The sequence below is a fragment of the Sminthopsis crassicaudata genome, chromosome 3 (assembly GCF_048593235.1).
Source record: "Sminthopsis crassicaudata isolate SCR6 chromosome 3, ASM4859323v1, whole genome shotgun sequence".
NCBI lineage: Eukaryota > Metazoa > Chordata > Mammalia > Dasyuromorphia > Dasyuridae > Sminthopsis > Sminthopsis crassicaudata.
Window position 1 is genome coordinate 583,140,128 of NC_133619.1, and position 20,375 is coordinate 583,160,502.

Below are 20,375 nucleotides of genomic sequence, written 5' to 3' on the forward strand. Positions count from 1 at the left end.
ACAAAAATACACTATTGAATGAAGCAAACTAATTGTATAGATTATGACATCCAGTGAGATGGACAACTGGGTAAACTTATCCAACAGTAATAAATAGGATGAGAATCAGTGAGATTCTCTTAGGAAACTGCAAAGTTGTTGTTGGTGGTGGTGGTGGTGGTGGTGGTGTTTTTTTTTTTTGTTGTTTTTTTTTTTTTTATGACTCCAGATTTCTTTCTGAAATAAAGATCCACCTTTTGAATCAGCTATCTCCCTGCGTTTTTCATTCATCTATGAGTCATAAAATACTAAAGTCTGTATAGTTTGAAAAGTTTATAATTAGTATCACTCAAAAAGGGTAATGGGGAGTAATATAATGGATATGAACATGCTGGAACAATGAAGGAAAGCTCAGGTAAAGAATGTCCTCATCAAAGTATTCTCAAATTTGATGAGGTGCTCACAGAATCAGAGTTTCCTGCCTATTATAAGGAAGCTGTGTAAGAAACTTATGGGAAGATATAGACAAGCACTACATAGCATGAGCAGTTATTGATGAGTTGTGATCTGCATCTTTGGAGAAAACATCTCAATGGATTTGCATTTTATGTTTTATTATTTCTGTGATAACTGTAAAATGAAAATGTGATTCAGGAATTCCTTCCTTTCAGAGATGTTGGGAGAGATATTCAGAAAACCCCAGCATTTCTTTGTTCACCATGACAAGAAAGTGAAGCTTTATGTGTTCTAGTTGTCATCAGTGGTTGTTAAACAATGATCTCAAGTTATAAAATTCTCATCACTTACTTGGAAAAGTAGTCAATGTTAACCTAATCAGTTCACCTAATCTGACCTTTCCTTATTAATGTAGAATAATTTATTAATTTTAATTGACTGTAATCTGGGTAGGATCATTATAGTGTCAAACACTGGGGAACCATGGAAGACTGGACAGGACATAGCAGAAGAGCACAAATATCTGGAAGGATGTAGGAACATGTTGGTGCTAGAAAGGCAGCCAAAATAGACACTTTTGACAAAAACTGGTAAAGGAGAGATATTAACTTTGTTTCACATAAAGAAACAATACCTTAACACTCTCAAGAAGAACCCCTATCTTATCGTTTCAACAAAACCCTGACAATTATATTAGAAAAACTAATAGCAATGATATGTAGGTGTTGTTGTTTATTATAAAAGGACATGATTTAATCAGGAATGATGTCACTGGTTGCTATTGACTTGTGTTTTGAAGCTACAAAGACTACTGATACCAAGAGCCGATATGAATTTCAGTTGAGAGAGAATTTGAAAGAAAAGAAACTCACCACCTTATCTATCTTAAACCTGGAAAAATGCTGAAAGAAATAGATGATGATATAATATTCATGTTCGTTGTTAAGAGCTTTAATAGAATGACAGAGTTCTGCTGAGAAATCGTGATGATAAGGAGCCACATAAGTCAGCAGATCAATAGAAAGCAACTAATGCTAATTGCAAAGTCTGGACAACTTGCCTAGTTACACGTTTCTGAGACTATAGAGATAATTCTGTAAAGGTGACTAATTATAATCATATATCCCCCGTTAATTGGTTTCCCACAGGGAAAGATTAAATGTAGGTTGCTTGATTGAACTCTAAGTGAAAGAGATTGCCCACCAGTATACAAAGATAGCTGAAAAGATAGCTGAATTCATACAATGGATCAGACCAGATATTTTAAGAAAAGAAACATGAAACAAGTCAAATAAAGAGATAGAACTAAACCAATAAACAACACCTTTTATACTTTTAATGCTTCAACCAGAGTCTGTTGGGGTGCAGATATACTTCTTGGAAGATAGTAATTCTGCTAGCCAGGCCAGATTTCTTAAGATTTCTGATTTAGGTAGACAAAACTATAATTCTAATGAGGATTATGATCAGCACTAACATGGTTGCAGAAGGGTCAGCACTAACTCAGCATAGAGAAACAGCTACATTTATAGTGAGATGGTACTGTTAAGTAAGTCAATAAACATTTATTAAGCATTTTCAATGTTCCAGGCACTGAGTTAAGCCTCTGAGATAAAAAGAAAAGCAAAAATCAGTCCCTGTTATTAAGGATCTCACAATTTAAAAGGGGAGAGAACATGTAAGTAAATAAGGAAAATAAGGTATAGATAAGATAAAAGAGAATATTGTATATGTAACATTTCCCCAGATAATGTGGGCCTCAAATATATGTGTGTGTGTATGTCTATATGCACAGATTTAAGTGTTCATCTGTGTGTATGTATATGTTTATATATATAAACATATACATACCCATGTACATAGATATGTCATCTGTATTCATAAAGTTATATACCAGTTATAGAATATTTAAGTATGCTTGCTATTATTAAGTTATGGTTAAGTATCCTTGTTATCATTTATGTTAATAGTTTTTGCTTTTATCTTCATATGATGTCTTTATTTAAGTTGCATTTGTTTGTATTAATTTCCTGATGACACACTACTTAACATAGTGCCTAGCATATAGTAGGTGCTTAACTGTTAGTTATGTGTTACAATTTTGCTATTTTATTTAAAAATATTGTTTAGTAGGACTTTTGTTGTTTGGTCGTGTCCTACCTTTCATTATCTTGTGTAATATACTATTCATGAAATTTTCTTGTCAAGCAAAATAGAATCATTTGTCATTTCCTTCTCTGATGGATTGAGACAAACAAGTTAAGTGGCTTGGATTAGAATCACATGACTATTAAGAATATAGGACTATATTTGAACTCAGGCCTTTTTGACTCCAGGCCCAGGGCTCTATCCACTGACCCGTCTAGCCACTCCATGATAGGCCTGACATTATTTTTATTCTATATCTGCTTTCATTTTTATGGAAATGCATATATTCTGCAAAATGGGCTTATAATGTAATCATTAAATAATTTTGACTTGCTCTAGATATTTTCTTACTGTTATTACACTCAAAAGTTAAATTCTCTTTTCTGGTTGCTTTATCATTCTGTTAACACAAATTGAGTTACCATCTCTGATAAGCCTCACATTTTGAATATTTTTAAGCTTTCAACTAATTTTTATTCATGGACTTTATCGAGAGAGAGAGAGATAACACATTCATTCTTGTACATATTACCAACTTATAATATCTCATTTTAAAAAGTGTTTATTTTTAACAGGAAAAGAAAAGAGCAGTTCAACAAAACAAACACACCAAGCATACATAATAGAATATTCATTTTTTCATATCCATAAATTCCCATCTTTAGAATGAAAGGAGAGAAATACATCTTTTTAATTCTTCTCCAAGATGAAGATTTATGACACTCACATTTTTAAGCAACTAATATGGAATTCAGTCATTTCCCTATCCTGAACAAATCACAGCAAAAATTGGTGAGGCAGCCATTCTCTGGGTATAATCTGTGTGTTGAGGTTACACATACATAAATATTCAGAATATATTCTGCACAGTATGTGGTTTATTAAAACACTTACACATTTTCTTTTCCTCTGGTCAGTTTTCTACTATCTTATAGTAGTAGTTTTCATAGCTTCTAGAGTGATTTTGTTACTTTTTATCCATACTATTGATTTACTGGCATAGAGAATTCTTAGCAGATGTGTGCCTCTTCTTCCATTTATACTATATGGAAAGTTGGCTGGCTCACTAACACTTCAAATGACTTGTCTACTCATCATATGTTAGAGCTAGGATTTAAACTTAAGTATTTTTGACTTTGATGTTGAGACCTCATCTGTTAAAAGAATGATGCTTGTTGCTAATGGATTTTAAAAGGGTAAATCTCAAATTTAAATTGTCTTTTCCCTTCTTGGCCACTTTGGGAGGAGGTATGATGAACAGGTAAGCTGAAATTACTTGCTGATAATTTATAGATTTTATTTATTTAGCTTCTTTCTTTCTCCATTTTAGCATCTAACTCAAACTCTTCTGTCAGGCAAAGCCAGTATCAGTATCATTTCATTGTCTTTTAGCAACATGTTCTAATGGACGAAAAGACCTGAATTGCTCTGTCCTGAATCTGCTTTGTCTTTACTCCATAAATGATGGGGTTGAGCATAGGAGGTACCACCACATAGAGGTTGGCCACTAAAATATGGATATGCCGGGGAATAGTATGGCCTCCAAAGCGGTGAGCAAAGAAAGAAAAGAAGGCTGGAGTATAGAACATGAGGATTACACAGATATGGGAGCCACAGGTGTTAAGAGCCTTGAACCTGGCAGACCAGGAAGGTATGTTGAAGACAGCATGAAGGATCAATGAATAGGAAATAATGATGAGCAGGACATCCAGACCTGTTGACAGTAAGGCCATGGTCAGGCCATAGATAATGTTGATTTTGATGTTGTCACAGGCTAACCTAGCTATGCCCATGTGTTCACAGTAGGAGTGTCGAATGATGTTTTGTCCACAATAAGTAAGCCGATACACCAAAAAGATGAAAGGAAAGCATATGAGAAAACTCCTAACCACAGCTGCTACCCCAATCTTCCCAATGATGGAGGGGGTAAGAATGGTGGTATATCTCAATGGGTAACAGATAGCCACATAGCGATCAAATGCCATGGCCAACAGAATGGCTGATTCTGCCACAAAGATAAGATGGATAAAAAACATTTGGGCCACACAGCTGCCAAAGGAGATAGCTCCAGAATGAAACCAGAAAATAGCCAACATTTTGGGTGCTGTGGTTGTGGAGAGCAGAACATCTGCTAGGGCCAGCATAGAGAGGAACAAGTACATAGGTTCATGGAGGCTACGCTCTGTGATGATAAGGACAATCAAAAAGCTATTGCCAATAATGGCTACAAGGTACATGGAACAAATGGGAATGGAGATCCAGGTATGTGAGTCCTCCAGTCCCGGGATACCAATCAGAATGTACCTGATGTCTTGAGGATTGGTGTTATTAAGTAGAGAGGATACCATATCTTACTGTCTCCTTTAGCTTGATAGCTGTAATTAAATAAAATAGGATTGTATGCTATTTTTAGCAAAAGTACAAAAATGGCTAATTGCTTTCTTCTTGTAGCATACCCTACTGTTTGTGAGGAAGACAAAAACCAAAAGGTTAGTCTGAATATTATACCTTCTTTATTTCTCTGGCATTTTCTCTTCTCCCATCTTTGTGTAATGGTCCCCCTCCAGTACCAGATCAAATCTTACCTTCTGTAAAGAAACTTTACTTATCCATCTTAATGTTAGTGCTTCCCTCTATTGATTATTTCCAATTTATCCTGTTTAGATTTCATTTGTTAGTAGTTCTTTTTATTTGTTTGTTTTGCATATTGTCTATGTCCCTCTTCCCTTTAAATTGTGAACTCCTTGAGAGCAGGGATTTTTTTTTTGCTTATTTTTATTTTGGTTTTATTTGTATATAAAGCACTTAGCCCTGTGCCTAGTCAGAGATATTTATTGACTGACCAGCTGCCCAAAAAAAAAATCATTGCTATGTAATACAAAACTACAACAATGAAGATGTTTCCTAATCCTTCTCTGTTCTCCAGACAATGATCCACCATTTTTCCATTTACATTACTTCTCAGTTTAAAATCACTTCCATGGCTCCAAAACCAGAAGATCACAGAGTCTTAGATCTAGAAGGGGTTTCAAATAATATTGTGTACAGTCTGTACATGAAGATGAATTCCTTTTTTTTCTCTCTTTTTAAAAAATTTCAATAGTACTTTATTTTTCCAATTATACATAAATTTAGATTTCAACATTTTAATAAGATTTTGCATTCCAAATCTTTTTCTCCCTCCTTCCTTTAACCCCCCCTTCCCTATTGTAGTAAGCAATCTGATATAGGTTATACATGTATCATGATTTTTAAACATATTTCTATAGTAATGTTATAAAGGAAAAATTAGAACAAAAGGAGAAAATTCATGATAAAAGAAAGCAAAAACAAAGTGAAAATAGTGTTTTAATCCACAGTTTCCATAGTTCTCTCTCTGGATGTGGATAGCATTTTCTAACTCAAGTCTATTGAATTGTCTTGAATCACTGTATTACTAAGAACAGCTAAGTCTGTCATAGCTGATATTCACATAATCTTGCTGATACTGTGTACAATGTTTTCCTGCTTCTGTTCACTTCACTTGGCATCATTTCATGTAAGTCTTTCCAGACTTTTTTAAAAGTTAAATCTTTTTTAAAAAAATAAATTCAAGTGATCATCTAGACTTCTAGGGAAAGGGAACCTTTTTACTCCCCAAGAAACCCATTATACTTTTGTTCACTTCTAATAATTAGGAACTTTTCCTTGAACTATTTTAAACAATTTTTCTATGAGATGAGACAGATATTCAAATATAAGTTGTTAGTGGCAAGCTATATTGTTCAACAGATAGATCATAGGACCTAGAGTCAAGAAGACCAAAATTCATATCCAGCCTCAGAAACTGGCTGTGTGATTCTGGCCAGAACACTTAATTCCTCAAATGTAAAATGATGGTGGAATAATATTCCCACTTACCTCTTTGGGCTGTTCTAATGATCAAAAGAGATATTTTATAAGTACATATTAGATGTTTAATGAATGATTGTTTCCTTCCTTCCTATTTAGGTTTAAAATTATACATTTTGGAGATACTGTGCATTTACAAATAACTTTATTACTTGCCAATTCCCCCTCATTCAATTTTTTCCTTCTACAATCCATACATTTTCAATTCTTTCAAGCAGGCCTCACATGCTATAAACCCAAGGCTCTTCACTATTCTAGTTAACCCTTTGCTCTCCAAGTTTATTGTTTTTAGATTAATTTTATTTTTAATGGTCAAAAATGTGTTTCTCTCAATTCTCTCTATTCAAAAGAAAAAATAATGCTTATTATAAATATGATTTGTGAAGAATTAATTTATAGATTGATTATGTCAAACATATGTCTCATTCTGAATTCTGATTTATTTTTCTCTTTCAGGTGTTAAGGTGCATAGTACATCAATGGTTCTCTCAAACCATTCTGTTAAGCTTAAGTCTTTAAACTTTCAAAAAATTTAATTCTTTCAAAGTTTTCTTTGTTGTAATGGGTCATTTGATTGAGAGTAGATACTGGTTATTAGCATGGATGATGTATAAAGATGCATCTGGATAGAATGTCATGATGATATGGAATTAAGAGGCCTAGTTCTCTACTTCAGGCTGTTTACAGATATTCTATTATAGCAAAGAGAATGAGTGAAAAGGAACCTTTTGATTTGGCTGTTAAGTTAGAACTGAGATTGGATACAAAAGGTGCCAATGAAGAAACTTGCTCTCCTTATTTCTTTTGGTATAAGGGTCCCTGAGACTTCAACAGTTCAAAAATGTGGAGGAAAGAAGATACAAAAGGAGTCTTCAAATCTCAAACAATATTATAACTAAGTAGGGGGGAAGAAGAAATAGAGAGTAATCCCTTCCCTAATGGTCTTATAGAGCTCAGAGAATTGTACTTAACATCTTATATTCAGCAATAAGAAAAGAGAGTGATTTTTTTTTCCGTTAGGGTGATTTTAATGTTCTTTAAGGTCTAGCTATGCAGTTAGCCCAAAGCCCTATGTTTACACAGTAATCATGCAGGAAACACACTGAATATCTCTGCATGCTCCGAAGTGGAAGAAATGAATTTTTAGAAGGAGATTCACCCAGCCTCCATATGAGATACTTCTGCACATGCTCCTAGGAAGAGGTCATCATTAACTAATCTTCCATTACATTATCAAAGTCCTTCATAAAATATGAAGAGAAACTGAATTCAATGCTCCAAATATAGTTTGATTAGAGTAAAGAGGGACCATCATCTCCCTTTTCCTGAAAGCCCAGAGTCCAAGACAGAATGAAATTATAGGCTACCATATCAGACTATTGAATCAAAGGGACATTTCTACCCAATAGTTAAAATTATTTCACAAGCTGTTAAACCTTCTTTGAGCATGACTGCAGGATGAAATATCAAAGGACATGGATTCATATCCCAGCTCAATCACTACCTAACAATGTGACACTTAGAAAGTCACTTAATTTCTTTGAACCTCATTTTCTTCACTATAAATATGAGAGGTTTATACTGGATGAACTAATATGAAGAGAAACTGAATTCAATGCTCCAAATATAGTTTGATTAGAGTAAAGAGGGACCATCATCTCCCTTTTCCTGAAAGCCCAGAGTCCAAGACAGAATGAAATTATAGGCTACCATATCAGACTATTGAATCAAAGGGACATTTCTACCCAATAGTTAAAATTATTTCACAAGCTGTTAAACCTTCTTTGAGCATGACTGCAGGATGAAATATCAAAGGACATGGATTCATATCCCAGCTCAATCACTACCTAACAATGTGACACTTAGAAAGTCACTTAATTTCTTTGAACCTCATTTTCTTCACTATAAATATGAGAGGTTTATACTGGATGAACTTGAAACTCTCAAACTATGATTAAATAAAATGAAAACACTGAAAGACATCAGAGATGATTTTATACAACCAATACTTGAGCAACACTCCTTTCTAAAAAGTCCCCAAATTGTGATCTTCCAGGTATGCTTAAATACTTCCAGTGAAAGGAGATACTGACCTCACAAAGCAGCCATACCATACTGTTGAAATAGCTCGAGTTATTATAATGTTCCATTTTTGTTATAAGGGAAAAAATTCTTCTATTTTTTTTTGAAGCAAGAGGTATTTATTTAAACAGTATAGCAAAATAAGGAATCAGAAATATTCTTTTCCTTCTCCATAGCACAGGGGTTATAATTTCCCACAAATCATCGTATCACCAGTGGGAGAGGGGACACAGAAACTGCAAGGTCATGAAGAGACTCACACTTAGGGAGCATATATGGCCTGGGAAACTCACATTTCTGATACTTCAGCTTACTCTACAAGAAAGCCTCTGATATTTTCTGGTGATGACATCAGTTAAAAAACTTTATCCACTGAGACAGGGTGCCCTTAAATTCTGCTTCCTCTGATATGCTGTTCTCTGCTGCCATCTCCATTAAAGTGCTCTCTGCCTTCTGCTGCTTTCCATTGGGCTTCAGCCGCTACAGTCTCCTATTCTTTTAATTTCCATCAAGTGTTATAGTTTATAGCCTAGTGACTATTTAACATTTTTGTGGTTTCAAATCTCAATCATCTAGTAGAAGAAGCTCTTGGGTATTTTTAAATCTTCCTTTTAACTTTCTTTTTTATCTAGTGTCACACATGATATAGAAACATGTTATAATATAAAGTTTATTTCCTATTGTACCTCTGAGTTGACAGTCTCCCTGTAATTTTGACCAGTTTTGCCATCTCTAGTCAAATAGATTAAATCTATTCCTTAATCCTCATACCATTTCTTCAGCTATCTGAATACTGTGCTCATCTCCTCTCTGCCTTCTCTTCTCCAAAGTAAGAATTCCCATTTTCCTCATCATCTCTGATGATAACATGAAAATGATTTCTCCTCCCCTTTTTGGTCCTTTAGAAGTGCTCAAACTTATTAATATTTTTGCACAATTGTTTTTCATTTGCTTTTCTGCCCACCACCTCCCAGGAAAAGGAAAGAGGCAGGATGAACATAGATGTATTGCTTTCTCTTTCTTAATTGTTCCCTCCCTCAGAAATTTTAATTAGTTAAATATAATTCAGGTGGTCATGAATTATGTGTGAAAAAGACAAAGCATCAGTTTTACCTGCTAGTTTCAGGTGCTGTGTTTCTTTTGGAAGACATCTCTGTCACTACGTCTCATATCAGTTCCCTTGTTGTTAATGAGAGTTACTGAATGCTTTTGGTTCCAAATATAGGTACTCTGGAGGGCCAGCTCCTCTTCTGTCTTTCCTTTTTCCTATTACCATCCCTTTTTTCCCATTTCTCTCCACTTTACCTGAAACAAAGTCTATGACTCTTCCCCACACCTTTGCTGCCTAAGAACATGTTTCTGACAATCAGTTGCCTGTCTTACCTGTGCAATGGATGAAGAGAGGGGTAAAGAACTCAGTGAGTGAAGGAATAAAAAAAGGAGTGAATATACAGAAACCAGGGAATGTGGTGTTTATACCCCTTGTGTGGCTCTCCCTCAGGTGCTCATTTAGTCCTAGAGGATTAATCATCTTCCTTTTCTCTATTTAGAATTAGATTATGAAGACAAAACCCCAAGTATTTAAATCCATCAGCATTTTTTTTTTCTTTTTAGGATATTCCTTAAATTTTTATATAGTCAGGAACCACCAATAAATATTAATCTAATGACCATTGGTTTTCAGATAAAACACCACCAAACAAATATATTTTCATTTCCAGACCACCACAGAAATAAGGATATTCATATAACCATTATTCTAATATGAGAGAGCACACTAAAATATGATGAAATTATGACACCAAAACCCTGTAGCATCATCTATGATTGGAAAAATAAGAAAAATAGTTTTGAGATGATTGGAATTATTTTTCCCTAAAGTAAATCTAACTTTTTAGTCTTTTCCATTTGCCTATTAAATCCCTGAATCACAATCAATGGGTATATGCAAACCAAGACAAAGGAAGCAGTTAATCAGTATTTTTGTAGCACTGTAACATTTGCAAAGACCTGTACATGCCTTATTTCATTTGACCAATTCCTTTTTTGATATTTTGATGTTGATATCAGGAGGACCTAAGTTCAAATCTGGCCTCAAACACTTAATACTTCCTAGCTGTGTGACCCTGGATAAGTCACTTAACCCCAATTGCCTCAGCCAAAAAAAAAAAAAAATTACTTAAAACTAACTACAAAATAAGAAAAATAAAACAGAAAAATACAGAAAAAGGAAAAACAAAACAAAACAAAACTTTGTCATGTGCCCAGCAAAACACATCAAGGAGGATCAAAATAAGTAAATTTCCATTTCAAGAAACCATATAAAATAATAGAAGGCATTATATTCATGACTATCTATTTTTTCTTTGCTTCCTTATAGGTCATTCTTTTGTTCTCCACTGTGTACTTTTTGCTTTATTCTTTTGTTCCCTTCATCCTCTCCCCATTTCTTCCAAGCAGGATACAGTTAACCAAAAATACATTTATGTGTGTGTGTGTGTGTATACATATATATATATGTATATGTATATATATATATGCACAAATTGCCATACACACATACATATATATACACACACATACACACACATACACCTAAATGCACATATATACATACAACCACATACACATTCATACATAACAAAACATGCACCTAAAATGATATTACTATGACTGATATATAATGTAGATTTCTCTCTTGATTGAATCATTTAAGTTTGACTTTGTCTTAGATCAATGGTTACTAGTCTGGCATTTTTTTTTCGTAATAAAATGAGTACATCTCATTTCCTATCCCAGCTGCTCTTTTACTTTGACTCTACTCTTTAATTTGCTTTGCTTTTATTTAACTTCTGTTCCATAGTCATGAATCCCTCCCTTATTTTCTCCCTCCTCTCTTTCTTTTTATCTTTATCCCATACCCATTAATCAATATACTCTTCTATATCCTTCCTTATCCTATTCCCTCTCCCTTTAATTCTTTATGTATTTTGGAGGGTGCTAGACCTTTTATGATATTCACACACATATATGTGTGTATTTATATGTATACTAATCACTGACACTTCTAGGTAAAGGCAGGCAGCATATGGTAATATAAAAAGGAAAGAACTCTATAAAATTTATAAAGAAGGTGGCTCTGAATATTATGGGGAGATGCAAAAAAAAAGATGAGAAGGGAAGTCAGGCATAGTAGTAAGAACTACAATTTTCATTAAAAGACTTGGGTACATTTCTTTGTAGCAAGATGATTTGGAACAAATAATTTTTCAGTTCTATTAAGTGTGAAGAATTTGGACTAAGTTGTTCTCTAAAATTCTTTTCATTCTTAACATTTTATGATTCTGTAAATTAATAACAGTCTTTTTCCTTAGAAGGTTTACTGTCAGTCTGAGGGGATAGAGCATACATACTGATTTAAACACTTTTACAAAATATCAAACAATACAATTCAAATAAGATTCTAAAGTATGTAGGACAACTTTCATATATACTTATATAAAAGATGAAGAATTAAGGAGAAGTTAGAATGTATGTGGAAGAGTAATGAAAAAAGCTCAATTTTTATTAAGACTAAATGTTTATATAAGTTTTAAGGATAGGAGAGAATGAATGAGTAAATGGAAACATATTTATTAATTATTTTCTAAATATTGGACACTCAGCTAAGGAATGTGGATATAAGTATAAAAAGCAAGATATGTCCTGTATTAAAAGTGCTTATTTTATAATAGGACACATTTAATGGAGTGGTAACTAGGGAGGAGTGTTTTGTTCTGAGAGGTCACAGGAATGATAAGAATCACATGACAATTGTTTCACTATGCCTTCAATTCCAGAAATGTATACATCCATGTGATTGATTATTGTTCCCAGAGCAAATGGTAGAAAGGACTCCCCACTTGGCATGAAGATGACCAGAAAATGAAACAAAGGGCCCAGAACCTCCTAGTTTCGGTGAACTTTCAGCTTTCAGAAAAGCAGGGATATGACCTGGAGTTCAGAGTTAGAATTAAACAGTAACACAAAACTGTGTGGCCCAAATGTAGCCAGAGTGGGTGAATAACATGAATATACAATGTAGCACAAAGGAGTTGAAAGTGAGCTTGACTTTCCCTTAATTCTTCTTTGGATTTACTTTCTTTCTGAAGCTCTACAGAAGCAAATACATATCAATTTATTCATGATCACAGTAACTTCAGTTAATGATGTAGAAGAAAAAAATGGCATTGTTGTTGTGTAGTCCAATCATCCAGACTTTTGAGTCCTCTGAAGCAGAGAAATATATTACTATCTCTTGATCTTAGGATGAGCAATTAATTGACTTTTTACTCTACCCCATGGAATATCCTTGCAAGTGTGCTCAAAGGATTCTACAATCTTTTGTAGAATGTTCTTCATGCCTTGGAGTACCACAATATATCTCAGTATGTTATAATCTTTCAGATCGAAAAATTAAATCATCATCTTTTTATTGAATATTTTGGTGATTTTCATACTAGAGGGAGAGATGGGAAGCAGTTCAAATCACTTTTAGCCCCAATCACCATTTCACCTCAGAATCCAATGGAAACTACCTAAAATAATATGCAGAGATCTGGAAATAGTAATGCCCTGCAGGCCACTAGGCCTGCTTCCATCCCAACAGAGCCCTAGTAGAAGAGTCCTACTGATGGAAACTGTCCCCCTGATTTTTTTGGGAAGAAGGGTCAGAAAGGCCCTGATATAAGTAGTCTCCCCTTTAATCTTTGGAGGAAGGGTGGTTCTGAGTCTCAAACCCCATATAAGTAATTTCATTCAATTGGAAATCCTGGCCTGGGGCATGGTCAATATCCTCTATTGAGTTGAAGAGTAGTTCCTCAAACTACTCCCCAGTTCCTGGCCAAAACAAATCCCATATAACCAGACATCTGTCAATTCATCACTGCTAATTCTTAATCAGGAATGCCTACTGAGTTGCTTCTCAGTGTAAAGTCCTTTTAGCAAAAAGTCCTAACAGGATTTTGCCCTCTAAGGAAGATGTCTTCTTAGGGTAATAAACCCATTTTTATGACAAACGTGTCACCTGTATTCATTGGAATTTATGAACTGTTTTACAAAGCCTGCAACAAGCCAATGGAGACCCCATTACTGTCAGGGGATCTCTAAACCCTCATTTCTCAAACTTTAGCACTATCATCCTTAATACCACCAGCAGCAACTTCTGACCAATTGATAAAAATCAGATAAATTTAAGCAATGTGAGAAGCACACTTCAGGCCAATAGCCCTACTTCTAGTCTGATGTCTTGAGCCATTTTTCAAGGAAACAACCACCATGAAGATGCAACTTAGCAAATATGTTTGTATTAACTACTGAAAACCTATAAAAGAAAGCTTTCATCACTAACATCCATGGGACTATCCAATGATTTAATATCAGAAACAAGTGGGGTTTTCTTACCCCTCACACTTGTAAATGTAACTCTAGATATTTGCCTGCCTGTATCCTAGTTTTGAATATGAGTTCCTTAAGAGCAGGTACTATCTCTGATTTTCAATTTATATCCCTAACATTTAATATAACTTTTCCATATAGTAAATGCTTAATAAATTATTTTGCATTAATCTATTTATTCATAATTCTTACTACAAGATCAATATGTAAACCTAACACTATCTGTAGTACTTTCTTGTAAACTTTCATTCAAGAAGCAGATAGATAGATAGATAGATAGACACACTTCACTCTAAAACTCTTTTATCTGATCTTCTTCCTTGCTGCTATAATTTTAAATCATATTGAGTTTATAGATTGTTTCTTTATTCTTACTATATAATTTTTACATTTATTTATCCTTTTCATTTAATATCTGTTTTGAATGAACATAACTTCCACATGAAACCATTCTTTGTAACAAAAATCAAAATTTTTAAAAGGTAAAGAATAAAAGCAAAATTAAGCAATCCATTAAGAGGGTATGATAGTATATTTCAAATTTCATATTCATAAACCACCATTTCTGTTGTGATTGGATAAATCTCAGTTTCTTAAAGGTCTTTTCTTTTAATATTACCTTGTTTTTATTCCTTGTGTGCCTATATGTACCTGTTTATGTGTTTTCTTTCACAATAGACTGTAGATTTCTTGAAATCAAAGACCTGTTTTTGCCCTTTGTTGCAGCCCCAGCACTTAGCATACTACCTTAGGCATCATCATAAAGCAAATGTTTATTCACTAAGTTATCAACTCTTTTCTAAAATTGAGCTTTGTGATCTTCACATTTTAATGCAGTTGTCTACTGATCAGTTCTTAATCCTGGGTAAATCACAAAACATTGGCTAAGGAGCCAGTCTCTAGGATGATGTTGTTTAACTTCAAATATTCAGAAAATATTCTGGAATTATTTTACAGACCTAGAAAAATAATGACAAAGTTCATCTGGAATAACAAAAGGTCAAGAATTTCAAGGGAATTTGTTAAAAATGCCAATGAGGGTGGTCTAATTGTGCAAGATCTAAAACTATATTATAAAGTAGTAATTATCAAAATCATTTGGTACTGGGTAATAGAGTAATTTACGTGGAATAGGTTAGGTTTACGGAACAAATAGTCAATAACAATAGCAATCTAGTATTTGACAAACCCAAAGACCCCAACTTTGGGGATAAGAACTCACTATTTGACTACTGGGAAAACTGGAAACTATTATGGCAGAAACTAGGTATTGACTCACACCTTATACCATATGGATTCATGATTTAGACATAAAGAATGATATTATATGCAAATTAGAAGAATAAAGGATAGTTTACCTCTCAAATCTATGGAGAAGGAATTTGTGGCCCAAGAAGAACTGGGGATCATTATTAAACAAAAAAATTGATAATTTTAATTATATTAAATTCAAAAGTTTTTGTAGAAACAAAATTAATACAGACAAGATTAGAAGGGAAGAAATAAATTGGGAAAACCTTTTTACATTTAAAGGTTCTGATAAAGGCTTTTTTCTAAAATATACAGAGAATTGATTCAAATTTATAAGAATTCAAGCCATTCTTCAATTGCTAAATGGTCAAAGAATATGAACAGACAATTTTTGGTTGAAGAAATTGAAACTATTTCCAGTCATATGAAAAAGTGTTCTAAATCACTATTGATCAGAACAATGCAAATTAAAACAACACTACTACATACCTCTCAGATTGGCTAAGATGACAGAAAAGGATAATGATGAGTGTTGGAGAGGGTGTGGGAAAACTGGAATTCTTATTCTTTGTTGGTGGAGTTGTAAATGGATCCAACCATTCTGGAGAGCAATTTGGAACTATGCTCAAAAAACTGTGCATTCGATTTGATCCAGCATTGTTCATACTGGGCTATATCCCAAAGAGATCTTAAAGGAGGGAAAGGGACTCACATGTGCAAAAAACATTTGTGGCAGTCCTTTTTGTAGCGGCAAGAAATTGGAACTCAAGTGGCTATCCACCAGTTGGAGAATGGCTAAATAAATTATGATACATGAATGTTATGGAATATTATTGTTCTATAAGAAATGATCAGCAGGGTGATTTTAGAGAGGCCTGCAGAGAGTTACATGAACTGATACTAAGTGAAATAAGCAGAACCAGGATTTCATCGTACACAGCAATGGTAGAAGATGATCAGTTCTGATGGATGTGGCTCTTCTTAGGCTAATTCCAATGATCTTGTAATGACAAGATCCATCTATACCCAGAGAGAGGACTGTGGGAACTGAATAAGGATCACAATATAACATTTTCACTTCTTTTGTTATTGTTTGCTTAAATTTTGTTTTCTTTCTCATTTTGTTATTTTTTTATCTGATTCTTCTTGTGCAGCAAGATAACTGTATAAATATGTATGCCTATATTGGATTTACATATCTTTTTACCATGTTTAACATATATTGGATTACTTGCCATCTAGGAGAGGAGGTGGGGGGAAGGGGAGGAAATTGGAACACAAGATTTTGCAAGTATCAATGATGGGAAATTATCCTTGCATATGTTTTGAAAATAAAAAGCTTCAATAAAAATGAAATTAAATTAAAATCCTTCTTTGGAAAAAAATATTTTCTAAAACAAAAAAAAAGACAAGATTCTGGAAAATTCATGGATTGCTAATAAACTTATTTATTTTCCAACCCTCTACTCTCTTAGAATATTCACAAATGTACTAATGAGATTTTGTTTACACATATGATTTCATTTCTATAGGAAATTATTTGAAAATCAACTGCTCTGCAGTTTGTAGTTTTGGGGAACTTCCTGTAGCATTAACAAATTAAGTGACTTCCCAGAATTGGAATTTGAGTCAGATCTACCTGAGTTAAACTTTATTTGAAATAAATTGAAATAAAAGAAGTAAAACTCAAAGTAATTTATTTTTCTCTACTTGAGAAAAGATGTAATCAGAGATAAGTTGGAGCCCACTTGAATCAGCTAGAACTGAGTATTAAATTTTCACTATGAGCATTTATAGTTGAGAAATTAAAACTTTTGTCAAACAAGAACTTGATTTACTGTTTCTCTGATTAGAAGAAAGTCATGGAGATTATATTAATACTGTAGATTAAACTTAAAATGTAATGTCTTTTTACCCCAGAAAATTAGCTGTTAAATATTTAATACCACAATACTGTTTGTAATAGAGGAGTCTGAAACAATTTGTTGATATTTTATACATTTTATTTATTTAGTCTCTTTCTCTCTCCACTTTACCACTAACTCGAACTTTTCTGTCAGGCATAGCTAGTATCAAAATCTTTTCATTGTATTTTTAGCAACATGTTTTAATGGAGGAAAACACCTGAATTGCTCTGTCCTGAATCTGCTTTGTCTTTACTCCATAAATGATGGGGTTGAGCATAGGAGGTACCACCACATAGAGGTTGGCCACTAAAATATGGATATGCCGGGGAATTGTATGGCCTCCAAAGCGGTGAGCAAAGAACGAAAAGAAGGCTGGAGTATAGAACATGAGAATCACACAGATATGGGAACCACAGGTGTTAAGAGCCTTGAGTCTGGCAGACCAGGAAGGTATGTTGAAGACAGCATGAAGGATCAATGAATAGGAAATAATGATGAGTAGAACATCCAAACCTGTGGACGCCAGGGCTATAGTTAAGCCATAGATAATGTTGACTTTGATATTGTCACAAGCCAACCTAGCTATGCCCATATGTTCACAGTAGGAGTGGCGAATGATGTTTTGTCCACAATAAGTAAGCCGATACACCAAAAAGATGAAAGGAAAGCAGATGAGAAAACCTCTAACCACAGCTGCTACCCCAATCTTTCCAATGACTGAGGGAGTCAGGATGGTAGTATATCTCAATGGGTAACAGATAGCCACATAGCGATCAAATGCCATGGCCAACAGAATGGCTGATTCTGCTGCAAAGATGCAATGAATGAAGAACATTTGAGCCACACAACTACCAAATGAGATAGCTCCATAGTGGAACCAGAAAATGGACAGCATTTTGGGTGCTGTAGTTGTGGAGAGCAGGATGTCTGCCAGGGCCAGCATAGAGAGGAACAAGTACATTGGTTCATGTAGGCTGCGCTCAGTGATAATAAGGAAGATTAAGAAGCTGTTGCCAATGATGGCTGTAAAGTACATTAAACAAATAGGAATGGAAATCCAGGTATGTGAGTCCTCCAATCCTGGAATGCCAATTAAAATATACCTGATGTCTTGGAAGTTGGTGTCATTTCCTGGAGAGGACACCATATTCAATCATCTCCTTTAGACTTTGTCACCACAATGAAATAAAATAAGATTTATGACTCAATGCTGTATGGAGTACATGGTTGATTGATTCCTTCTTGGGGAGGATAGTAGATACTTGTAGCATGCCCTACTATTTTAGAAGAAGAGAAAAAGGTATTAATCTGGATGTTATCTTGTTGTTGTTTTTTTCAATTAAACATTATTTATTTCTTTTATTTTTGTTTTTAAATAAAAAATTCACCAATTACATATAAAATAATTTAATATTCATTTTTTAAAGTTTTGAGTTCCAAATTCTATAACTCTCCTCTCCCTGAGATGCTAAGCAATCTGATATAGATTATGTATAGGCAGTCATGTAACATTTCCATAATAATCATTTTGTGAAAGAAAACTTAAAAAGAAAAGAGGAAAGGAAGGAAGGAAGGAAGGAAGGAAGGAAGGAAGGAAGGAAGGAAGGAAGGAAGGAAGGAAAAAAATAAATGTTTTGTTATATATTCAGTCATCAGCAGTTCTTTCTCCTTTATAATGAATACTTGTGACTATCAAAATAAATATTCAACTGTGATTGTAAATTACCTAAAAGAGAAGCTACCAATTGACCAGGCATTGTTCTATCCTTTACCTACTAGGCCATTCCTCTGTCCAAAACCATTTCCATAACCCTTAAATTATGTCATTGAATCCAAGTGGGATTTTAATAAGAACCTCTATTTTAACATGCAATAGGTCACCATCCAGCCATTTATTTCATACATGTTGAACTGAGCTAAGTAAATGAGTTTTGTTATTTGGAATTCAAGGTATCTGGAGGGCATTGGCAAGTCATTGAGGAGTGTTAAGAAAATAACACAAAATTAACTCAGTCAATTCAAAGATTGATTTCAATTAATAAGTTGTTTCAAAATTCAAGAAAATTCTAGCAAGAAAATTAATAAATCATTCTTATGTCATTAAGTAGAATTTTAGAATTTCAAAGAAAAATAGAAATGTTAACTTGAATTCAGAAGGCATGAGTTCGCAAAAATCTGTAGGACTCATTTTCTCCATCCATAAAATTATAAGCTTGTATTATATGAATTCAAAGTGCTCTTTGAGCTCTAAAGCTATGATTAAATAAACTGGAACCACTGAAGATTATCAGAGATGAGGTGATACAATCAATACTTGAATAGGAATCCTCTCTACAAGCAAGGGATTATTTATATGTCAGATTTTTGGAGAAGGGACAAGTTAACAAAACGTATTATGAAGAATGAGAAAATAGAATAGAATATGAAATGTTATGAGAAAAACAATAGATCTGGAGAACTGATCAAGAAGGGCAAATGTAAGTATAATTGTTGTGACCAAAAAGATAACCTTGATGTAGTAATGAAGGAAATAATCCAAGAAAATTGTCCTGAAGTGATAGAACATGATGGGAAAATAGAAATAGGAAAAAAAAAAACTCAAAGAGATCCTTTATTGAAAACACAGAGATATTATTGTCAAATCTTGACAGATGAAAGAGAAAACTGTGCAAGAAACAAGAAAAGAAAATTCAAATACACTGGAGCTATAATTAAAATTGTACAAAACTTATCAGCAGTTACAATAAAAGACCACAGATTCTGAAATCATATCTACTGACAATAAAAAGAACTAGGCCTATAGCCAAAAATATCATATGCAGCCATTCAACAAACTTGCAGATTTTCAGAACTTTCTATTAACTGAACCCAAATTTAACAGAAAATTTTTCATAGTCAATACCAAAATCAATTTTAAGGAAGTCAACATGGACAAATTGTTTTTTTTTTAACATGGAAAATATAAACTATATGTTTGATTCATATCAACAATAGAGTAGCTCAAAAGAAAAATTAGTAGAGTTAAGGTAAAAATAGTAATTGTTCTGCAAATGAAATGCAGAGGAAGAATAGACACAGAGGCATTAGAGAGGGAGGAGGACTTCTTAGTCTGAAAACCTATTCACATCTAGAATGGGTTCAGTAGGCAACACTACATATATACCATGAGAGATACAGCACCTTCCACAATCTATAAAGAAATAAGAGGGGAGAGATGGGCAGATG

The 20,375-nt window shown here is 33.7% G+C and overlaps 2 protein-coding genes across 2 annotated transcripts; both read right to left on the bottom strand.

The window, feature by feature from the left end:
* Positions 1–3,971: 3,971 nt before the first annotated feature.
* LOC141559905 (olfactory receptor 52Z1P-like) lies at positions 3,972–4,931 on the bottom strand. The gene has a single exon (XM_074297559.1). The coding sequence runs from the start codon at positions 4,929–4,931 to the stop codon at positions 3,972–3,974; it is 960 nt and encodes a 319-aa protein (XP_074153660.1).
* Positions 4,932–17,337: 12,406 nt separating this feature from the next.
* On the bottom strand, positions 17,338–18,297 carry LOC141559906 (olfactory receptor 52Z1P-like). Its single transcript, XM_074297560.1, has one exon. It carries the CDS (start codon positions 18,295–18,297, stop codon positions 17,338–17,340), a length of 960 nt encoding a protein of 319 aa, XP_074153661.1.
* Positions 18,298–20,375: the final 2,078 nt, after the last annotated feature.

Coding starts and splice junctions, on each gene's coding strand:
- LOC141559905 (XM_074297559.1), bottom strand. CDS start 4,931: ATGGTATCCTCTCTACTTAATAACACCAATCCTCAAGACATCAGGTAC.
- LOC141559906 (XM_074297560.1), bottom strand. CDS start 18,297: ATGGTGTCCTCTCCAGGAAATGACACCAACTTCCAAGACATCAGGTAT.